This window comes from Atractosteus spatula, chromosome 14 (genome assembly GCF_055471065.1).
Source record: "Atractosteus spatula isolate fAtrSpa1 chromosome 14, fAtrSpa1.hap1, whole genome shotgun sequence".
Lineage (NCBI taxonomy): Eukaryota > Metazoa > Chordata > Actinopteri > Semionotiformes > Lepisosteidae > Atractosteus > Atractosteus spatula.
In genome coordinates this window covers 31,315,759-31,337,944 of record NC_142719.1, presented here as the reverse complement: position 1 = coordinate 31,337,944, position 22,186 = coordinate 31,315,759, and the positions used below count along the sequence as shown (strand labels likewise).

The 22,186-nt window shown below is 55.8% G+C and overlaps 1 protein-coding gene across 2 annotated transcripts; it reads right to left on the bottom strand.

Moving 5' to 3' along the window:
* Window positions 1-3,662: 3,662 nt before the first annotated feature.
* gfra3 (GDNF family receptor alpha 3) lies at window positions 3,663-21,814 on the bottom strand. 2 transcript variants are annotated; one of them, XM_088932924.1, is made up of 8 exons: window positions 21,282-21,814; window positions 13,885-14,163; window positions 12,892-12,984; window positions 11,754-12,099; window positions 10,939-11,048; window positions 10,054-10,188; window positions 8,386-8,510; window positions 3,663-7,562 (listed from the first exon to the last, which is right to left on the bottom strand). In XM_088932924.1, exons 1-8 carry the CDS (start codon window positions 21,412-21,414, stop codon window positions 7,395-7,397), a joined length of 1,389 nt encoding a protein of 462 aa, XP_088789050.1. In that variant the 5' UTR covers window positions 21,415-21,814; the 3' UTR covers window positions 3,663-7,394. The 2 variants fall into 2 exon arrangements, with proteins under 2 accessions (XP_088789050.1, XP_088789048.1); XM_088932922.1 differs by having other exon boundaries at window positions 12,883-12,984; window positions 21,282-21,414.
* Between the last annotated feature and the right edge of the window lie 372 nt (window positions 21,815-22,186).

Here is a 22,186-nt window from a genome sequence, read left to right as displayed (position 1 = left end):
TGAGTTCATGCGCAGGGCACTCCTGGGACGACCTGCACTGTCTGCAGCTGACACCTCTTCTAGTTCTGCAACAGCTCCCTGTTCCCAGGGAAGGAGGCAGGGGAAGGTGCAGAGGCATGACCACCTTACCTTGGGAGCCTCGGCCTGAGACCCTTCCTATCTGCTCCACTCCAGAGTTGTGCTACAACAACTTCCTCAGTTGTTTAATAAGGTCAACCAGCTGGTTACTGGCTTATCTGGCTAACTTGGCCCAGTTTTACAGCTTCTCCCAGCTCTGCTTGGGAGAGACCACCAGGACTGGGGACCCCTGATGCAGACACACTGACCCTCCAGGACTGGGGACCTTTGCTGCAGACAAGGAAGGACAGAGTGAGACATCTGCCCCTGGCCCATCCTGGGATGTCCCAGCAGGCCTTTCTCCAAGCCTTGACCTCCCTACTTTCTGCTTCCCAGACACAAATACTCGAGACTCCTTCTGAGCTCGTTTCCCCCTCCAGAATGGTTCTGGCTGGAACGAGTGTGTAGAAAAATGATCATCAGGAGACGCTAACTGCTGTTAATTACTAGAACTGCCGGTGACAGGACTCAGGGCAGCAGGACAAAATAACTGTTCAAACCATAAAAGAATTCTTCCTGCTCTGTGGTTGGCACGAAGGAGTGTGTTACTGTTCCAGCATCGCCAACAGTGGATCTGGGCTTAAATGACCTCCTTAGACAGTCTCCATTAAGGGATTAAAGGCTTTAAGTCCTTCCGGGTGCTTCATAATTCCAGCCAGTCTTACAATGGGAGTGCAGGGCTGATTCCCACGGCAGGGGCTCTGACTGCACTCAGGAACCAGCGCAGTCAAAACAAGCCTCACTCAGGCAGGTGACCCCCGGGCTGTCTGTATCGGCGGGGGGGGGGTCAGGAGTCTGGTGGAGCGCCGTGTCAGCATTCTGATGCCTGCTCTCCGTTAGAATGTCAGCCTGAGAGTCCTGGCTTACTGGGATGGACAATATCTTCCAGGCAAGGCAAACCTGACCTTCACTCTCTCTCTCTCTCTCTCACCAGTCTTTCACTCTCCAGCTATCTCTCGCTCTGTCTCTTTCTTTATCTCTCGCTCTGTCTCTCCCTGTCTCTGTCTTTGTGCCTCACTCTGTCTCTCTGTCTGTCTCCGTCTCTGTGTCTCTTTCTCTGTCTCTGCATAGCTGTTTGTCTCTGTATCTCCCCGTCTCTCTTAATCTCTGTATCTCTCTGTCTCTGTTTCATACTGTCTCGCTCAGTCTCTGTATCTCTGTGTCTTTGTCTCTCTATCCCTGTGTAAATCATATGCAGTTTCAAAGAACTTTATTGGCATGACTGATGAATTACAGTGTTGTCCAAGCAATTACAATTAACACAACATTTACAGTTAAACATTAAACATCTACAGACATTTACAACATAAATACTATTTCAAAGTCTTGCTCTATTTCCTCTGGCTGTTGCTTAACATCACCCATCTTGTAAGAATAGGGCTGTCATCATTGTGCCCTGATTAAACCTCACTCTAGTCTTGTACAGTCTGTACTTCAATCAGTTTCTCTCTCCTCCCCTGATCTGTGTGTCGTGAGGCTGCAGGAGGACTGAACCCCACTCTGGTCTTGTCCAGTTTCTTTCTCCTCCCCTGATCTGTGTGTCGTGGGGCTGCAGGAGGACTGAACCCCACTCTGGTCTTGTCCAGTTTCTCTCTCCTCCCCTGATCTGTGTGTCGTGGGGCTGCAGGAGGACTGAACCTCATTCTGGTCTTGTACAGTTTCTCTCTCCTCCCCTGATCTGTGTGCTGTGGGGCTGCAGGAGGACTGAACCCCACTCTGGTCTTGTCCAGTTTCTCTCTCCTCCCCTGATCTGTGTGCTGTGGGGCTGCAGGAGGACTGAACCCCACTCTGCTCTTCTCCAGTTTCTCTCTCCGCCCCTGATCTGTGTGCTGTGGGGCTGCAGGAGGACTGAACCCCACTCTGGTCTTGTCCAGTTTCTCTCTCCTCCCCTGATCTGTGTGCTGTGGGGCTGCAGGAGGACTGAACCCCACTCTGGTCTTGTACAGTTTCTCTCTCCTCCCCTGATCTGTGTGCTGTGGGGCTGCAGGAGGACTGAACCCCACTCTGGTCTTGTCCAGTTTCTCTCTCCTCCCCTGATCTGTGTGCTGTGGGGCTGCAGGAGGACTGAACCCCACTCTGGTCTTCTCCAGTTTCTCTCTCCGCCCCTGATCTGTGTGCTGTGGGGCTGCAGGAGGACTGAACCCCACTCTGGTCTTGTCCAGTTTCTCTCTCCTCCCCTGATCTGTGTGCTGTGGGGCTGCAGGAGGACTGAACCCCACTCTGGTCTTGTACAGTTTCTCTCTCCTCCCCTGATCTGTGTGCTGTGGGGCTGCAGGAGGACTGAGCCCCACTCTGGTCTTGTACAGTTTCTCTCTCCTCCCCTGATCTGTGTGCTGTGGGGCTGCAGGTGCAGAACAGTGTCACCCAGGTTGTTCTGCAGGTCAGGTGAGGTGAAGTGTGGGAGCCTCTGGGAGTATAAACAGGTGCAGGGAAGGAGTTCTCTTAGTTGGCGTGAAGCATCCTGAGAGCAGCTCTGGTCTCGTCAGGACGCTGTGCTGACTCAAGCGAAGGACTGTGGTTAAGATCTCTCCATCTGGCCGCTCAGATAAGCTCAGCCGGTGAGACTTTAACAGATCCAAGTATGACAGTCGCCTGAGAGAAGCCTGAGAACAGCCAGTCCTCCGGGCCTCTCTGCTCATATCCCCTTCGCATTTCTGGATTACCATTACAGCCGGGATCATTATTCTCTGTAGGTCTGATTTGCATACATTACACTCTCCTCCAACTCCGTCTCCCCCTCTCTCCCGTCGGAGAAAGCGCTCCTCTCTCTCGACTCAATTAACTCCGTTAATTCAATTGAATTCAGCCAGGTTCCCCTGGCCCGGACTGCCACAGCAGTGTTACCATAGCAATCACACAAAGTCACTGCCTTCGACAGCACGTCCCGCGTCAACCTCCCAGACTTGACTTTCTCACAAAAGACACTTTATTGTTTATACATACTGGGACGAGTTTATGTGACAGGGTGAACCCCTGGGGTACCTCTAAACGGAGTCCTCAATCGGTGGCAGTGCCAGTGTAATCCGAGTAATCCCCTGGACTCCTCCAATGGACAGCTGCCAGAATTCCCGGACTCCTCCCGGGTATGAGGCAGGGGTTCCCGATCCGTCTCCTGGGGACCCCTCACTCCTGCTGGCTTTGTTCCTCCTGAGCATCTGATTGTATAACCGACCCCTCAATAGACTAATGATAGGTTTAACCTGAACTTGCCAATCAGTTCCTGATCATGTAGGACGTTGTCTTTCAGATACTGAGGATCTCATTTACCTTAAAATCTACAACTTCTTGTGAGAAAAACACTTGCAAAGGTTCCAGCCGGGCAACTTGTTGACTCATTTCAAGCTTTAAGGGAAGAGCTCAGCTGCAGCGAAACCCTGGTGTGGATCTTCAGGACTGGGACCTGGAGCCCCTGGAAACATTTCCTTCCAGAGCACTCTGCTCATTACTAGTGCTACCCCGCACCTCCAGGGTTTTTCCAGGTCCTACCTCCCGAATTCCTACCCCAGCCACTCATCCCTCAACAGAAGACCCAGGACTCGCAGGTAAGGAAATGTAGCATCTGGATTTATTTCTTTATGTCTGATACACAGCGTTACTTTCCCCATCACACTCCTATATAGATTTACAAAACAACACAGGGGTGACGCAAACACTGAACACGACATGGCCCGGCCGGCTCAGACCCGGGGCCGAGACCGGAGGGAGTATTTACAGGACACACGACGTTGGGGGGGGGGGGGGGGTCTAGTGCAGGAGAGCGGTGCTTGCTGGGAAGAAAGGTGAAATTGCGTTTCGGATAACAGGGAGAGTACTGTCGCGCGTTGGCGGCGATATCGAGGGCGTTTTCCACATGAGCCGGGATACAGGGAGGATGAGGTTTAAGATTCCGGCTGCAGTTCGGAAACCCTGCGTGTTCCCACTGAGGTCTTCTCCGTCCGTTCTGGCCCGAGTCACCGATTAATTGGAAGCAGCCTTATTTAGAATCTTAAGTGGCTTAATTACAGTTGGTCCTAAGTGTCGTGGGCTCAACTCCGGCACAGATTCCAATGCACTTCGAGAAAACGATGGATGCGATATGGAAATCATCAGCCACCCCAGAGCTAGAACTAATTAAAAGAAAAGGGATAATAAAGCACATCATTAGCCTGACTTAACAAGGCCCAGTCAAGCGAGTAAGATCTCAGCTGCAATGAGTAGTGTTCAGACACCCAGCAGGGGTCAGGGGTCATCTGGGGGGTGACACAGGGGTCAGGGGTCAGCTCCCGAAATGGAAAAAAGCCTAGACAGACGGTCAAACTGAGGAAACAGAATCAACTTCCAACACTCCCCCGCACGACATACCTGCGCATTAATTTAATGCATTGCTCACTGTTTGCTCTGTTGACGTCTGTACAGCAGCGCTTGGATAGACGCAGGCCTGTGACAACACCTGCACACAGCGGGGAAATTAGGCCAATGATGAACCTCATGCATGAAGCGAGGAGCTCTGAATGTATACGCATCGGCCTAGATCACAACAGCCCAGCTCAGCTCAGATCTGTAGTCAGGTAGATCTGCACAGCACAGCTCAGATCTCTTCAGGTCAGCACAGATCAGCCCACATGTGCACAGCTCACCTTAGCTCAGCTCAGATCTGTACAGCTCAGCTTAGCTCAGATCTGTGCAGCTCAGCTTAGCTCAGATCTGTACAGCTCAGCTTAGCTCAGATCTGTACAGCTCAGTTTGGTTCTGCACAGCTCAGATCTGTACAGCTCAGCTTAGCTCAGATCTTTGCAGCTCAGCTTAGCTCAGATCTGTACAGCTCAGTTTGGTTCTGCACAGCTCAGATCTGTACAGCTCAGCTTAGCTCAGATCTTTGCAGCTCAGCTTAGCTCAGATCTGTACAGCTCAGTTTGGTTCTGCACAGCTCAGATCTGTACAGCTCAGCTTAGCTCAGCTCAGATCTGTACAGCTCAGCTTAGCTCAGATCTGTGCAGCTCAGCTTAGCTCAGATCTGTACAGCTCAGTTTGGTTCTGCACAGCTCAGATCTGTACAGCTCAGCTTAGCTCAGCTCAGATCTGTACAGCTCAGCTTAGCTCAGATCTGTGCAGCTCAGCTTAGCTCAGATCTGTGCAGCTCAGTTTGGTTCTGCACAGCTCAGATCTGTACAGCTCAGCTCAACTCAGCTCAGATCTGTACAGCTCAGCTTAGCTCAGATCTGTACAGCTCAGCTTGGTTCTGCACAGCTCAGATCTGTACAGCTCGGTTGAGCACAGCTCTGCGCCATCCCAAACTCGCCGGTCTCCCTGGCACACGGCACCTCCAGACGGGCTGAGAGAGGACACGACCATCGGCCGCCAGACAGCGGAGAGAACAGCTTTCGGGCTGGAGTCCACAGTTAGAAAGCAGAGCTGCGCTGCCTGTCGATGGAAGAAGCCAGAAAGTGCCGGTTTGCGCCCTGAGTATGAGAGTGGAACTGCGGCAGCAGCGAGCGAGCGGAGATCAGAGTGGCGGGGGGGTTCACATCCGACCCCTGACCTCCCCGCTGGGACAGGAGTGCTGCTTTGTCGGTGCAAGAAAAGCCCCGCAGAGGAGGGGCAACGGGCAGGGCGTGGAGTCACCCCTCCACATCTGGGGTACGCCCGGCCGTCTCCGCGCAGAGGACGTCAAGGGGTAGAGGGGTGCAGGGGGGAATGGGGTACAGATGGCCATAGGTCAAAGGTCAGATTCAGACAGAGGTGCTCTTGCAGAGGCGAGGCAGGAGCTCACAGCCAATCACACCTGCCTCTGGTGTACTGGGGCTCTGATAAGTCTCTTATATCGGCGGGGAGCAACAGGCTAGGCACCCCCAGCATCAGGCAAGGGTGCCCCAGATTTTCAGACAGATGACACCCCGCTGAGGCAGGCCAGACGCTCAGTCGGTGACTTTTCTGGAACCACTCCAGCTTTCTTGCCACTAATGAATGAGGCTGACCTGTGACTCACAATGTATGTAGTAATGGAACCTGGAGCAATTCTGAGTAAAGTACCTTCCTCAGGGGTACGCCAGCTGTGCCTCCCCTGGGATTTGAACCCGCAGCCATGCAGTCACAAGTCCAGAACCCTGATCACTGAGTGAGCAGAGTGACTGAGCGAACAGTTCAGTGACTGAGAGCTTTGCACAGCAGGGTATGTATGCATGTGTGGAGATGTGTGTTCAGGGATGTCCTGAGGTGTATATGAGTGTGAGTGTTCAGGGATGTCCTCAGGACTGTGTGTGTGAGTGTTCAGTAATGTGCTCAGGTCTGTGCGAGTGTGATTGTTCAGGGATGTGCTCAAGTCTATATAAGTGAGTGTGTTCAACGATGTGCTCAGGTACAGTATGTGCGAGTGTACGTGTTCAGGAATGTGCTCAGGTTTATATGAGTGTGAGTGTTCAGTGATGTATTCAGGTCTGTAAGAAAGTGTGTGTTCTGTACGAACGATGTGGTCAGGTCAGTGTGAGTGTGAGTGTTCAGTGATGTGCTCAGGTCTGTGTGAGTGTGAGTGTTTAGGTCTGTATGAATGTGTACCGGCTGTGCTCAGGTCTGTGTGAGTGTGAGTGTGAGTGTTCAGGTCTGTATGAATGTGTACCGGCTGTGCTCAGGTCTGCGTGAGTGTGAGTGTTCAGGTCTGTATGAATGTGTACTGGCTGTGCTCAGGTCTGTGTACGTGTGAGTGTTCAGGTCTGTATGAATGTGTACCGGCTGTGCTCAGGTCTGTGTGAGTGTGAGTGTGAGTGTTCAGGTCTGTGCTCAGATGGGGATTGGTGAGCTGCTCTGGGTAAGAAGAGGCAGGATGGGCTTACAGCTCAGTCCTGCTCCGACTGACCGCCAGTGTCCCAGACCCAGGCTCTCCCAGTGGACTTTCGCCCCTGAAGCTCTGACAAGACAGGGAAGACCTCCTTCTCCATGGCTGTAAATGTCCCGGGAATCTCAATCTCCATGGAGAGGCCCCCCACTCTGGAGAAACGGGGTGCAGGGAGGTGTCCTGGTGTTCCTGCCCACGTAGGAGCGCCCCACACAGATGCCACTGCCCGCTCCTGCGTCCAGCACAGCACCTCTGACAGGACACCAGCGTGCCACAACAGCGCCACAGCGAACGCCAACAGGCCAGGAAAGCAGAAGGTGAGTAGTGATATGTACAGATTTTTTGTCGGGGTGTTTGAAGACCTCCAGAGACAGAGGAGGAGAAAAGTGGTCTCTCTCCTCTCTCCTCTCTCCCCTCTCTCCCCTTCGGTGTGACAGTCACGTTGCTGCCCTGATGGTTTTGGGGGTGTCTATTCCAGGCCCCTAAGAACCAGCACAGTGCCCAGGAGCAGCGTTTTGGGGACGTCCCCTCCGTGAGGCCCTGGAGCTCTGGACCGGGCGTTGGACTCAGTGGCTTTCTCCGAGTACGGGGGGATGACATTGAACTCTTCGTCATCATCTTCCTCTTCATCCTCCACCTACAGGAGGGAGAGAGAAAGGGGGGAGTGAGACAGGAAGAAGGAGGGAGTGAGAGAGTGTGAGAGGGGGGAGGAGTGAGTCAGGGAGTGACAGAAAAATGACAGGGAGAGGGAGACCGAACGAAAGGGTTATAGAGGACAGAGACGAGAAGAAGGAAAGACAGATCAGGAGAGAGAGGGAGACAGATGGGCATGAATAAATAAATTCTAGCGCAGCCTGACTGACGTCCTGCCTCCTGCCAGCACCTGAGGCTAATCCTCTCAAGCTGACAGCACGCTGCCCAGCCCAGGGAGTCAGGCTGCACGGGCCTGCGGACCGCCAGACCTGCTCCGTTCCCTAGTGACTGGAGCTGGAGAGACCCTTTCCATCAGGAATAAGCTATTGGTTGAGTTTATCAACATAATTCATAGGGAAGTTGTTTGGCAGCATTAGCTCACTGGAGAGCTAAAAACTGCTACAGAAAGCAGACTTGTCCAACGCACGCCCAGACCGGAATTGAGTTCAGGTTGTAGACGTGATGTTGAACTGGTACTACTGCAGGACTGCAGCAGGGCACGCCTGTATGGGAGCAGCCCCGCCCATGTGGAAGAGATGCCCCGCCCATGTTGAAGGGATGCCCCGCCCCCACGGAGGAGTCCCGCCCCCCATGGGGGGAACAGCCCCACCCCCGTGTGGGAGCCCCGCCCCTGTGTCAGGAGCAGTCACTAACCAAGCAGTCAGTAACTCATGTGCTGAGTGAGAGTTAGCTATTTGCACTCTTTGTGGGGGAGAGATTGGTGTGGATCTTGGGGTGCAGTGTTAGTAACTCCAGCGCCCACTGACCTTGGCTAGGTCTGGCAGGATGATGTCATTGTTCTGCTGGACTCGGAGGGAGATCCGGGTGGGAGGAGGGGTCGTGCTCTCCACAGGCAGGGGGGCGGAGCTGCCCAGAGAGGTGATTGCATTCCCTGAGGATCGACAGACATGCAGAGCAGAGTTACAGGAAGCCAACACTATCACAGTCTTTGATCAATACACATGCACTCATACCAACAAATAGAGGGAGAGACAAACACACATATGTTTACCTTGAGGGAGACACACTGATGGATACAAGGAGAGAGAAAGAGAAGTCTATGTGCCATATGTACATTTACATACAATGGAATTCTTAGCTGCTCTCTCAGGACATGCAAAGTACAGCATATGACACAAAACAAGAGACAGCACCACACAATGTGGACATAATATCACAAAATAGTACATAATAAATAGTTATAACCAGAACAATAAATATCTTTTAGAGAACAATAAATATGTGTTAGTGACATTGACAAAGAGAAACAGACAGAGAGGCAGACATACAGACTGAGACACATACACAGAAACAGAGAGAGAGACACATACACAGTCACACAGGCAAACAACAAAAGGGAGAGAGACCAACACACAGGCAGATACAGACAGAGAGACCCACACACAGGCAGATACTGCCAGAGAGAGAGACTCACACACAGGCAGATACTGCCAGGGAGAGGGACTCACACACAGGCAGATACAGACAGAGAGACCCACACACAGACAGATACAGACAGAGAGACTCACACACAGATACAGACAGAGAGAGACTCACACACAGGCAGATACAGACAGAGAGAGGGACTCACACACAGGCAGATATAGACAGAGAGAGACTCACACACAGGCAGATACAGACAGACTCACACACAGGCAGATACAGACAGACAGAGACTCACACACAGGCAGATACGGACAGACAGAGACTCACACACAGGCAGATACTGCCAGAGAGAGAGACCCACACACAGGCAAATACTGCCAGAGAGAGACTCACACACAGGCAAATACTGCCAGAGAGAGAGACTCACACACAGGCAGATACAGACAGAGAGAGGGACTCACACACAGGCAGATACAGACAGAGAGAGACTCACACACAGGCAGATACAGACAGACTCACACACAGGCAGATACAGACAGACAGAGACTCACACACAGGCAGATACGGACAGACAGAGACTCACACACAGGCAGATACTGCCAGAGAGAGAGACCCACACACAGGCAAATACTGCCAGAGAGAGGGACTCACACACAGGCAGATACAGACAGAGAGAGACTCACACACAGGCAGATACAGACAGACTCACACACAGGCAGATACGGACAGACAGAGACTCACACACAGGCAGATACTGCCAGAGAGAGAGACTCACACACAGGCAGATACTGCCAGAGAGAGGGACTCACACACAGGCAGATACAGACAGAGAGAGACTCACACACAGGCAGATACAGACAGACTCACACACAGGCAGATACGGACAGACAGAGACTCACACACAGGCAGATACTGCCAGAGAGAGAGACTCACACACAGGCAGATACGGACAGACAGAGACTCACACACAGGCAGATACTGCCAGAGAGAGAGACCCACACACAGGCAGATACAGACAGAGACATTCATATGCAGACAGCTGGACTCACGCAGACAGGAGTTGCTGGCGAACATGCGGAGGACTCTCTCACAGTCCTGCCACTGGTTCCCACTGCCCTCACAGGTACACCACTGGGACACCACATCACTGCTGTTACTGATGTAGTTGGGGGTCATGATCGTGCCTGAGAGAGGAGAGAGATAGAGACATAGGGACAGAGGAAGAGAAGGAGTCAGGAGGTGTTAACTCTGATCTGTCAGGCTCAGGGATCAGTGCGCCAGCCAGCTGCCCCAGCCTGTGGCCCGCAGCCCCTCAGCTCCTCCCCTGCGCTGCCTGTTTGAAGTCTTGCTCGGCTGCAGGCCCTTTCTGTCAGACCAATATCCACAGCGGAGCAGAGCTCCCTGTGTGTCAGGACACCTGCCTGGAGCCCCCACTCACAGCTGGTGGAGCCACGATCTCAGCGTTTCTCCACCGAGCCTCTGAGATCACTTTATTGGCCATATACAGTTTCTTGTATTAGGAATTTGTCTTTTTGCATACCCCAGCTTGCTCTCCATGAGACAGGGAGAGAAGCTGGGGGTCAGAGCGCAGGATCAGTCATTTATACAGCGCCCCTGGAGCAGTTGGGGTTAAGGGCCTTGCTCAGGGGCCCAAGAGAGTAGGATTCCTGTGCTGGCAACCTTCCAGCCACAGGCGCAGATCCTGAGCCACAGAGCCACCCTGCCAACTCTTCACCTCTCTCCTTCACAACCTCTCACCCTTCCTCTCCCTTATCCCAATCCTCACCCTCTCTCCCCAATCCTAACCCTCTCTCCCCAATCCTCACCCCCTCTCCCCCTCCTGCTCCCCAATCCTCAGCCTCTCTCCCGAATCTCCAGCCCCTCTCTCACCCTGCTTTCCCCTTTCCGAAACTACATGTCCCTCCCCTCCTCACCTATCAGGCCGATGTAGGACCGGAGACAGGCAGCTCCACTCTCTCTGACACAGCCAGAGGCGGACAGGGCTGACGGCTGACAGTGGCGCTGGAAATCTGCCAGTCTGGCCCTACAACACACACAGAAACTGTGACTCCTCAGGGAAGAGTCTAGAGCCCTGTGACTGGGCTGTGTCAGTGTACTGGACTCCACAGGGGCTAGAAGAGTCTAGAGCCTGTGACTGGGCTGTGTCAGTGTACTGGACTCCACAGGGACTGGAAGAGTCTAGAGCCTGTGACTGGGCTGTGTCAGTGTACTGGACTCCACAGGGACTAGAAGAGTCTAGAGCCTGTGACTGGGCTGTGTCAGTGTACTGGACTCCACAGGGACTAGAAGAGTCTAGAGCCCTGTGACTGGGACTGACTGGGTCAGTGTACTGGACTCCACAGGGACTGGAAGAGTCTAGAGCCTGTGACTGGGCCGCGTCAGTGTACTGGACTCCACAGGGACTGGAAGAGTCTAGAGCCTGTGACTGGGCCGTGTCAGTGTACTGGACTCCACAGGGACTGGAAGAGTCTAGAGCCCTGTGACTGGGCTGTGTCAGTGTACTGGACTCCACAGGGACTAGAAGAGTCTAGAGCCCTGTGACTGGGCTATGTCAGTGTCCTGGACTCCACAGGGACTAGAAGAGTCTAGAGCCTGTGACTGGGCTGTGTCAGTGTCCTGGACTCCACAGGGACTAGAAGAGTCTAGAGCCTGTGACTGGGCTGTGTCAGTGTACTAGAAGAGTCTAGAGCCTGTGACTGGGCTGTGTCAGTGTCCTAGACTCTCTCACCTACAGAGGTCGTCCCTCATGCAGTAGCCCTGCAGGCTGAGGCAGTTGGGTTTCTCCCTCTCCTCGTAGGAGCACGATGGCACGATGGTCTTGCGGCGGCGCTCTCCGCACAGCGTGGTGGAGCAGCGGCAGAAGAGCACGGCCAGGACGTACTCCTCGGGCACGCGCTCCAGGAAGCGGCGCAGCGCGCGGTGGCACTTCTGCCGGTTGCAGTGCGAGGAGCTGGGGGCGCGCTTGGTGCAGGCCAGCACGTACTCGGAGCGCAGGGCCCCACACTTCTCGTACAGGCCGCAGTCCTGCGCCGCCTTCAGGCACTGGTTCTGACTGTCCAGGGGCAGGATGGAGCCTGAGCAGAGAGACGCAGTGAGACAGAGGGAGAGAGAGGGAGACGCAGTGAGACGCAGTGAGACAGAGGGAGAGAGAGGGAGACGCAGTGAGACAGAGGGAGAGAGAGGGAGACGCAGTGAGACAGAGGGAGACGCAGTGAGACAGAGGGAGAGAGACGGAGACGCAGTGAGACGCAGTGAGACAGAGGGAGAGAGAGGGAGACACAGTGAGACGCAGTGAGACAGAGGGAGACGCAGTGAGACGCAGCGAGACAGAGGGAGACGCAGTGAGACAGAGGGAGACACAGTGAGACACAGTGAGACGCAGTGAGACAGAGGGAGGGAGAGAGAGAGGAAGAGGGAGGGAGAAGGAGAGAGGAAGAGAGAGGGAGATAGATGGAGGGAGGGAGAGAGGAGAGAGGAAGAGGGAGGGAGAGGATGATGGAGGAAGAGGGAGGGAGAAAGAGAGGAAAGGATGGGGTGAGACAGGGTAGAGTGAGACAGGGAGGGGGAGAGGATGGGGTAAGACAGGGGAGAGTGAGACAGGGAGGGGTAGAGGATGGTGTGAGACAGGGGAGAGTGAGACAGAGAGGGGTAGAGGATGGTGTGAGACAGGGGAGAGTGAGACAGGGAGGGGGAGAGGATGGGGTGAGACAGGGGAGAGTGAGACAGAGAGGGGTAGAGGATGGTGTGAGACAGGGGAGAGTGAGACAGGGAGGGGGAGAGGATGGGGTGAGACAGGGGAGAGGAGGACAGAGAGATGAGACGGAAAGCTGTGCCCTCTCTGCAGGCCTGGAGCTCACCTGACCCACCTGACACGATGGGGGCCATGCGGACAGCTGGGCTGCTCCAGCTGCTCTGCGCCTCCGTCTCCTCGTAGGGCGAGGCCTCGTACTCGTAGTACCCTGGGCGTCAGACAGGACAGGCGCGTTAGTGCAGCACTGCGCTGGCCACGTCCCCAGCTCTCGCGTCGCATTTCCGAGAGCCGTGCTCTCCTCCTTCAGGTCCCGGAGTCTCGGAGATCTCGGAGGTCTCGGCCCTGCCAGCCCGGGAGGTCAGGACGCTCACTGACACGTCCCCAGGGGACACCTGCCCAGGTACCCCAGAGATTACCGAGTACCAGCTCTGGGACAGTTTGTCCCTCTGGGCTCCCGTAGAGTCAGGCAGCCCCACACGCACGCACAGACCTTCGGAGTCAGCCGGCAAGATGCAGTGCCCAGCCGGTTTTTTTAACAGTCCCCCGTCCCCTCGTTAAGGACGAGCTGTGAAGCGCCATTGCAGTCCGAGCTGGGAGAGCTGGGAGAGCTGGGAGAGCTGCGGACCTCGCCGCACGCTCCTCTTCAGACCGGCAGGGCGGGCTGTGACAGGGCGTCACGGTGAGGCCCCAGCACAGAGCCCGACAGACACTGGGAAATCAGGCTCTGTTTAAAGTCCCGTCCTGCACTACCCACAGGCGGAACCCTGCTCTCACAGCCCTCAGCACCAGCGATCACCGCCAAGCCCGTTATATACCAAAAATAATGAAACCCACGTGAGTCTGAGACTCTCGCCCTTCACCAATTATCCAATTATCCCATTAATTACGTCATCCTCCCCACTTGACCCACGAATGAACGGTGACTGAGGTCCAAACGCCCGCTGGCGGCAGATCAGCTGAAACTAACGCACCCCTGGGGTCTGCTTCCGAACACGTTTCCGCCAGCGGGGACGGACCGGCTGAGCGGCACCTGTGCGCTACTGGCCCCGCCCCCGTGCCTGCGGGTGATTGGCCAGGGCGCGGGGCGGGGGGTGGGGCCGGCTCTCACCCTGCGAGTAGCGGACTGTCCAGTAGACCCGCAGGCACTGCTCCTCCTTCCGGGTGCCGCGCTGACACTTGCAGGCCAGCAGGGGGCTGTGCAGCAGCGCGGCCTCAGCCGCGACGCACTCCCGCCGGGCGTCGGGGCCCAGGGGGGCCACGGCCTCCTCGGAGGCGCAGTACTCCAGCACGTGGTAGCTGGTCTGGCACCGCGGCTCCGAGGCGCACAGCTCCTCCGCCTCCACGCAGTCCACAGGGGGCAGCAGCTGAGTCGCCAGGACGCCACTTCCTGCGAGGAGACACACCGGGGATGTCCATTACCTGTTTGCTTCCTGCTGGACAGGAACGCCTGTCCACCACAGGGCCACAGAGCCAGGGACAGGTCGGAGCAGCCAAACAAACCCAACCAGCACGTCTCTGGGAGTGGACAGTCAAACCCAACCAGCACGTCTCTGGGAGTGGACAGTCAAACCCAACCAGCACGTCTCTGGGAGGGTCAGTCGAGAGTGGACAGTCAAACCCAGCCGCAGGTCTCTGGGAGGGTCAGTCGAGAGTGGACAGTCACACCCAGCTGCAGGTCTCTGGGAGGGTCAGTCGAGAGTGGACAGTCAAACCCAGCCGCAGGTCTCTGGGAGGGTCAGTCGAGAGCGGACAGTCACACCCAGCCGCAGGTCTCTGGGAGGGTCAGTTGAGAGTGGACAGTCACACCCAGCTGCACGTTTCTGGGAGGGTCAGTTGAGAGTGGAACCAGAGCCACAGAGAAACCCTACACGAACATGGGGGAAACATGCAAACTCCACACAGACAGGTCCCCAAATTTAGGACGCAAGAGTTGGAAGATAGCAGCACTGACCAGCTATGCCTGTAGGATAGAGGATACAGTCTAAGAACCTACATCAGGACACTAGAATATTGGGATGTAAAAATACGAGGACATTCACACATTATGTCACAGAGACAGTACGACATTAACACATTGTGACACAAGGACAGTGAGACATTCACATGTTCTGACACAAGGACACTGGGACATTCACACATTGTGTCACAAGGACAGTGAGACATTCACATGTTCTGGCACAAGGACACTGGGACATTCACACATTGTGTCACAAGGACACTGGGACATTCACATGTTCTGACACAAGGACACTGGGACATTCACACATTGTGTCACAAGGACACTGGGACATTCACATGTTCTGACACAAGGACACTGGGACATTCACACATTGTGTCACAAGGACAGTGAGACATTCACATGTTCTGGCACAAGGACACTGGGACATTCACACATTGTGTCACAAGGACAGTGAGACATTCACATGTTCTGACACAAGTACACTGGGACTTTCACACATTGTGTCACAAGGACACTGGGACATTCACACATTGTGACACAAGGACACTGGGACATTCACACATTCCTGCACGAGGACACAGACATTCTGACAAGAGGACATCAGGACACTAGGACACTCTGACTATGACAGTCATACATTCCATCAGCATGTTGATGCTGCTGCCTGTTTATTGTGACTATGAGGGCAGGAGACCCAGCAGTGCCCATCTGATGTGAAGGACAAGCTAGATCCAACTGCTCACCCTCCTCCAGGAAGGGGAGTTTGAAGACTTTTGATTTTTTTAATGAGCCATTTTAGCCAAGTTTTATTGTAAACAAGGTTGATTATGTACTCCGAGAGGGAAAAACAGGATGTCAGCGCGAATGATCTCATAAATATTTATCTAGAAATAAATAAACATATGAAGTATATATTGCATGTTTATACAGCACTTAGCTAAATTAACCTTCCTCCACACCTCTTTGATTTGGATTTATGTAAAAAAATCAATTATGCATTTGCCTTAAATTATTTTTTTACAAAATTGAACCATAATTTCTTATATGATTTAAAGAAAACAGGCATACTGCCCTCCCGCACACACCAATCTATAAACACACACACACCCCTATATACCCTCCACACACCCCTCTACACACCCTCCACACCACCTCCACACACCCCTCTACACACCCTCCACACAAACCCCACTGCCTGGAATGATGCCTCTCTACTGCCCGGGAGCCCCAGTCCTCCTGAACTCCAGTCTACAGGCAGAGCTGGTGTCTCTCTACTGCCCAGGAGCCCCAGTCCTCCTGAACTCCAGTCTACAGGCAGAGCTGGTGTCTCTCTACTGCCTTGGAGCACCAGTCCTCCTGAACTCTAGTCTACAGGCAGAGCTGGTGTCTCTCTACTGCCCGGGAGCCCCAGTCCTCCTGAACTCCAGTCTACAGGCAGAGCTGGTGTCTCTCTACTGCCCAGGAGCCCCAGTCCTCCTGAACTCCAGTCTACAGGCAGAGCTGGTGTCTCTCTACTGCCTTGGAGCACCAGTCCTCCTGAACTCTAGTCTACAGGCAGAGCTGGTGTCTGGGAGCACCAGTCCTCCTGAACTCCAGTCCTGAACTCCAGTCCACGGGCAGACCTGGTGCCTGGTTCCCACCCGATTGCCACCTGGGCTTCACCAGAGGTGTGGCTCTTCTACAGAGCTGCGCTGATGAAATACTGAAGGCAAACAAAGAGCACTCTGCACTAACAAACGAGCAGTGATAATTCCACACATCTGTCAAGACTAAGTTACTTAAAGCCATAAGCCAGGACTGAAATCTCCTGCACCTGGCATTGTTTCTATGCTAGAGCCTAGCAGCTAGTACATCCCGGACTGGATCACACTGCTGTGCACTGGGAGTGTGACTGACAGGACTGTAAAGCCTGGAGTGGATCAGACTGCTGTGCACTGGGAGTCAGACTCACAGCACTGTAAAGCCTGGAGTGGATCAGACTGCTGTGCACTGGGAGTGTGACTGAGAGCACTGTAAAGCCTGGAGTGGATCAGACTGCTGTGCACTGGGAGTGTGACTCACAGCACTGTAAAGCCTGGAGTGGATCAGACTGCTGTGCACTGGGAGTGTGACTGACAGCACTGTAAAGCCTGGAGTGGATCAGACTGCTGTACACTGGGACTTATGCTAATACATATGTATTTTAATACATAAAAGCAATGGATACAGTGTAATATTTAGCTAGCTGATGTCGTAGTGCCACAGAATACAGAGAGGACACGATTTTCTGTAAAGAGCAGGATGAGAGGAGGAGGGAGTGAATGAAAGAAACATGGAGTAGAGAGGCAGACAGACAGAGGGTAAATGACTTTGAAGAAATTTATACCTATAATAGCGAATCTTAATGCGTAGTATTGATTTCTTAATCGCCTGGGATTTATAGAAAGCCGTGAGGCAAACCTGATGGTTTTATGGTTTAAAAATCCTGCAGAGGTTAAGGTCGCAGACCCAGAGACTAATCACAGCAGCAAGACTGCTCTCTCCACACTCCCCGCCAGACACTGGATCAGACTGTTCTACTATACCGGGACTGTAGCTCCTATTGTAACAGGACTGTTCTACTGCACTGGGACTGTAGCCCCTATTGTAACAGGACTGTTCTACTGAACTGGGACTGTAGCCCCTATTGTAACAGGACTGTTCTACTGAACTGGGACTGTAGCCCCTATTGTAACAGGACTGTTCTCCTGCACTGGGACTGTAGCTCCTATTGTAACAGGACTGTTCTACTGTACTGGACTGTAGCTCCTATTGTAACAGGACTGTTCTACTGTACTGGGACTGTAGCTCCTATTGTAACAGGACTGTTCTACTGCACTGGGACTGTAGCCCCTATTGTAACAGGACTGTTCTACTGAACTGGGACTGTAGCCCCTATTGTAACAGGACTGTTCTACTGCACTGGGACTGTAGCTCCTATTGTAACAGGACTGTTCTACTGCACTGGGACTGTAGCTCCTATTGTAACAGGACTGTTCTACTGTACTGGGACTGTTGTCTCCATTGTAAGATTGTGTAGCACTCGGACTGGAGGTTCCTAATGGATTTTCCCAGCAGTTCCCACACCAGAGTGTGAGTTAAAAGTTGAGCCCAGCTGGCGCTCCAGGCAGCCGCGGGGCTGTGAGCCGCTCAGTCAAGGCCGTGACGAATCGCTCAAGGCTGCCCTCTGGACTCGGGTGACAGTCCAGAAACGCAGGGAGCTGGCCCACCTGCCCAGACCGCTCACTGCAGACCAGGGCAGAGTGCCGATCACTTTTCATGCCCTGCTCCCCCCCCCCGGGCCCCCCTCACGTAGACGTCACAAGTCTCTGCATCAGGCCCTGCATGGCGCGCACAGGCCTGAGCTCTCCCAGGCGTCGGAGTGTTTGAGCATGCTCCCTTTTGTGCAAGGTGGTTTGCCGGTCACAGAGCCGGGCGAGGAGGGGGGCCTGCTGGAGCAGGGGACGCAGGGGGAGGGGCAGTACCGCTCTCCCAGGGCCAGCTGGCTCCAGGTGTCCCCCCGGGTGCGAGAGCCGATGACAGATCCCAGGGAGCAGGGCCTCTTTCAGCGAGAGCAGGCGGGGGCCCAGGGCTGGTGTCGGGAAGGTTTTCCCAAAGAGCTCAAGCGCTTCAAAGGAACGGAAAGGGGGGAGGGGTGACCTTCGAGTACCTGCTTCTTGCACCAGTACGCAGCTCCCCCTTGCAGCACTAGTGCACGTTCACACTCACACAGTCGCCAGCAGCGAGGAGTGTAAGATACTGGCCTCGCAGGCTGTCACTGGCCAGGACGACTGGAGCACAGCGCGCTGGGAAAGGCAGCAGTGGAGCACAGCGGGCAGGAATCAGGAAAGGGACTTGGGGAGTTGCAGGTTCAAATCCCAGGCGAGACACTGCTGTGTCACCCCTGAAAGAAAGAGCTTGGCTAAGGCTGCTTCAGTAAAAGCCCCAGAATTAAGCCCAAATGTAACATGCAAGGAATAAAAGCGTCAGAGACGTGGATCAAAGAGGCGCGTCTCTCGCACACAGGCCCGGCAAGGGGACCGTGAGCCGGGGGCGCAGCGCTGCCCAGCGCGAGCTGTCAAGCGCGAGGTGCCGCTCGTCTTCCCGCGAGCATGACGGGAACCCCAGCGCGTGCCAGCCTCGCGCAGGAACAGCAGCGCCAGCACTTGTCGCCGGCCCCGCGAGCGCAGCCAGCTCGCGTGCAGGCGGCCTCTGTTGTTTACCTGCCCCGGCCCACCTGCTCGCTGCGGGGGAGGGGTGAATGTCAATATTTTGTTCTCCAGGAGGGAGCAGAGCGCCTTTCCCCCAGCACACCTGCAGCCAGGCGAGCGAATTAAACTGCAAACAGCAGGCGACACCAGGCGACACCCGGAGGCGGCGGGGGGGGGTGCTTTTCCTCATTGTGTGCTGACGGGGGGAGTGGTCCACACGACCGGCTGTTTAATCACACAAAGCACGCGAATCCAAGATTTTCAACAAACCTAAACCTCCCCCGGCCAAGAAAAAAGGAAAAGCCGCAGCCCACGACTTCAGAGGAAATCCAGCGGCTCGCACACAGCAGGAGCCCGGATCGGTGTCTAAGCCGCGGGCCCGGCAACAGCGCCCGCCGCGCGCTGACGGCGGCGGGGCAGCGCTCCTCCTCGTGGCGGCGCGAGGAAACGCCGGCTCGCGGGACACGCTTCGCTGTCGCCCTCGCCCGCCGCCCGAGCCCGGAGAGCGCGCTCTCTCTGTCGCGGGGCGCGGGGCAGGTCTGGTCTCCCCCGAGCTTGCTTCAGCCTCTGCTCATTGGCTGTTTAATGTCACCCGACTGTTAATTGGTTTAATTAAACCGGAGCGGTCAGCTGTGGTGGTGGAGGGTTTGCAGGTCAGCCGATCTCTGAGCTCTGTGCTCCAGGGGTCAGAGGGAGATTAGTGCTCCAGGGAGCAGAAACTGCAGAGTTAAGGGTGACCCTCAGACCTGCAGGACCAGGGCTGGACACCACACACATGCTCACAATTATCCACTCACACACACAGTCATACACACACATCCCCCCCACGTACGCATATAGACTCACACAAACTCAGTAATACACTAGCACACACTCATACACACATTTTATTGCGGTTATTGCGGGTTCCTGTCGGGGGTGCCGGAGCCGAACCCTGTTCGCCAAGAGTGGTGGGTGTCGGTAACAGGGAGGAGCGGAGCCCTCTCCCCGGGGGGAGGTGGGGGGGGGGGGGTCGCCCGGAACACAATGACGTCAGTGGTGCCGGGAACGCCGCGCGGTGAGGTAAGACGATACAAACATCAGCGACCGTCAGCGCGCCCGGTAGATGACGGCACCGCCAGAGCCGCCCCCCGGGGTGAAAGACGTCGCCCCGCGAGAGCCCAACGGCCCTGCGACAGCCCGCGGGCATCAGCCGCTTGTCTTCTTTTCCAAACTTTCACACTGACTCCCGGGAAGTGTGCGAATTCCTGCCTGAAGAAGGTGCAGCTCGGAAGGGGGAACAACGGATAAAGGCGCGCGTGCGAGTGCCTGGAGCAAAGCCCACGATGAGCCAAAGTTTTGTTTCCTCCCCCCCCACCCTTTCTCTCGAGCGGACGGAGATAATTGTTTTGAAGACCTTGGGGATGATGTCATCGACAGGCATCGTCATCTCACTCCTCGCGCACGGTCGTATATCAGGGTGTCACGCGCGGACTTGGACCGCACCGTCGCAGGCTGGCTCGAGCTGCTGACCCGCGCTGAGCTCAGCTCGCGGGGTGTCATAAAACCTTTACTGTCGCACAGGCGCGGCGGAAGGGACGGGCAGGGTCACGGACAGAACACCCTGCCCTCCTGCCCTGCTGCACTCCTGCTTCCCTCCTGCCCTGCTCCCCCCCTGCTCCCCTCCTGCCCACCTGCCCTGCTGCCCCCCTCCTGTCCTCCTGCCCTGCTCCCCCCCTGCCCTGCTGCCCCCCTCCTGCCCTCCTGCCCTGCTCCCCTCCTGCCCACCTGCCCTGCTCCCCTCCTGCCCTGCTGCCCCCCTCCTGCCCTCCTGCCCTGCTCCCCCCCTGCTCCCCTCCTGCTTACCTGCCCTGCTCCCCTCCTGCCCTGCTCCCCTCCTGCCCTCCTGCCCTGCTCCCCCCCTGCTCCCCTCCTGCCCACCTGCCCTGCTCCCGGCTGTTTGAGAAACAGACGATGTGGGGGACACTCGCAGCCCGCGACTCTCTCCCCAGGACCCCCGCTCCGTCCCAGCCCCTCTTCTCCCACAGAGCCCCTGTGTTCCCCCGGGGAGCGCTCGGACCCGGGTCCGAGCTGTGTGAGGCTGTCAGTCCGCACGGTCAGGGGACGAGACTGAGATAAATTACGCGTCTCTCCCCCCCCCGGGCTGAAGCGCGACATCCACACGGGAAAACGAACCCGTGCCCGTGGCTCAGAGAGCCCACTCGCGGGGGGACGGGGGTCTGTGCAACTCGCCAGCTGCTGAAGCCGAGCGGGAGACACGAGTCCCCCGGCAGCGCGCAGGTATCGGCGGGGACGCTGGGGCACACGGCCACTTACCGCGCACGCAGACGCTCAGGAGAGCCCCCAGGACCCCCAGGAGCAGCATCTTCCGGGGGGGCGAGGGCCGGGCCAGCGGCGCGAGCGGACCCGCTCTCCGGCTCCCCTCGCGCGCCGACCCCCGCGAGCGCATGCAGCCGGGGTCCGGGCAGCCGGGGGGCGTCAGGAAGATCCGGGGGGGAGCCCTGCGCTGCGGGGAGCGCCGCTGGGACAGGGTGGCAGCCTCCTGGGGTCACTCGGCCAGAGCGGCTCGCGAATCCCGAAAATCCTCACAAGACGCGGATCATGACTTCAAAGTCCAACTTCTCTCTTCCAGGGCAAAGCCAGACTGCGGGCGTCTCTCTTAACACGCACACTAACAGACAGACAAAGAGGGGAACACCGTGTGTGTCCCGAAAGGCACGGGTCCCCGAGTCGCTCTCCAGCTCGCGGACAGTCCGTGCGCGCCCAGCGGGCTCGTGATCTCGCCCCGGTAGCCCTGCAGAGTCGCCCGAGCGCCTCGCGCCGCCACTGCCTTGCCGAGCGCACTGGCTGCGCGAGGAGCCCGTGCACGCGCATTTGACACGCGGTGGCTCGCCGTGATTGGCCCGGCCGGCGGAGAGAGAGCGAGAGAGAGAGAGAGAGGAGAGCGACTGTCTGGATACTCCAAGACACCCGAGAGAAGAGTTTATTCTGCTCAGGAGCGAGTTGTATTCTGTGTGTGTTGTGTTTTGAGGGTAAGGGAGAGACCTCCTTCCAGCTCCCTCGAGAACAGACTATTTTATCTGTGTGTCTGTGAGTGGGGGGGTATTGACCTGTTCATTTTTGTGCAGAATCTCTCCCTCCTTCGCTGTGTCGCTCTGGGGTGTGTGTGTGTGTGCGTGTGCGTGTGCGTGTGCGTGAAAGGTCCTTTGATTTTTGGCCGT

Bases quoted from the DNA above. Each gene is read 5' to 3' on its own strand.
- gfra3 (XM_088932922.1), bottom strand. From the start codon at position 21,414: ATGCGCTCGCGGGGGTCGGCGCGCGAGGGGAGCCGGAGAGCGGGTCCG. The intron at 12,985-13,884 runs GTGAGAGCCGGC...TCTGACGCCCAG, and splicing joins GACAGTCCGCTACTCGCAGG to GGTACTACGAGTACGAGGCC. The intron at 11,049-11,753 runs GTGAGAGAGTCT...TGTGTGTTGTAG, and splicing joins ATGAGGGACGACCTCTGTAG to GGCCAGACTGGCAGATTTCC.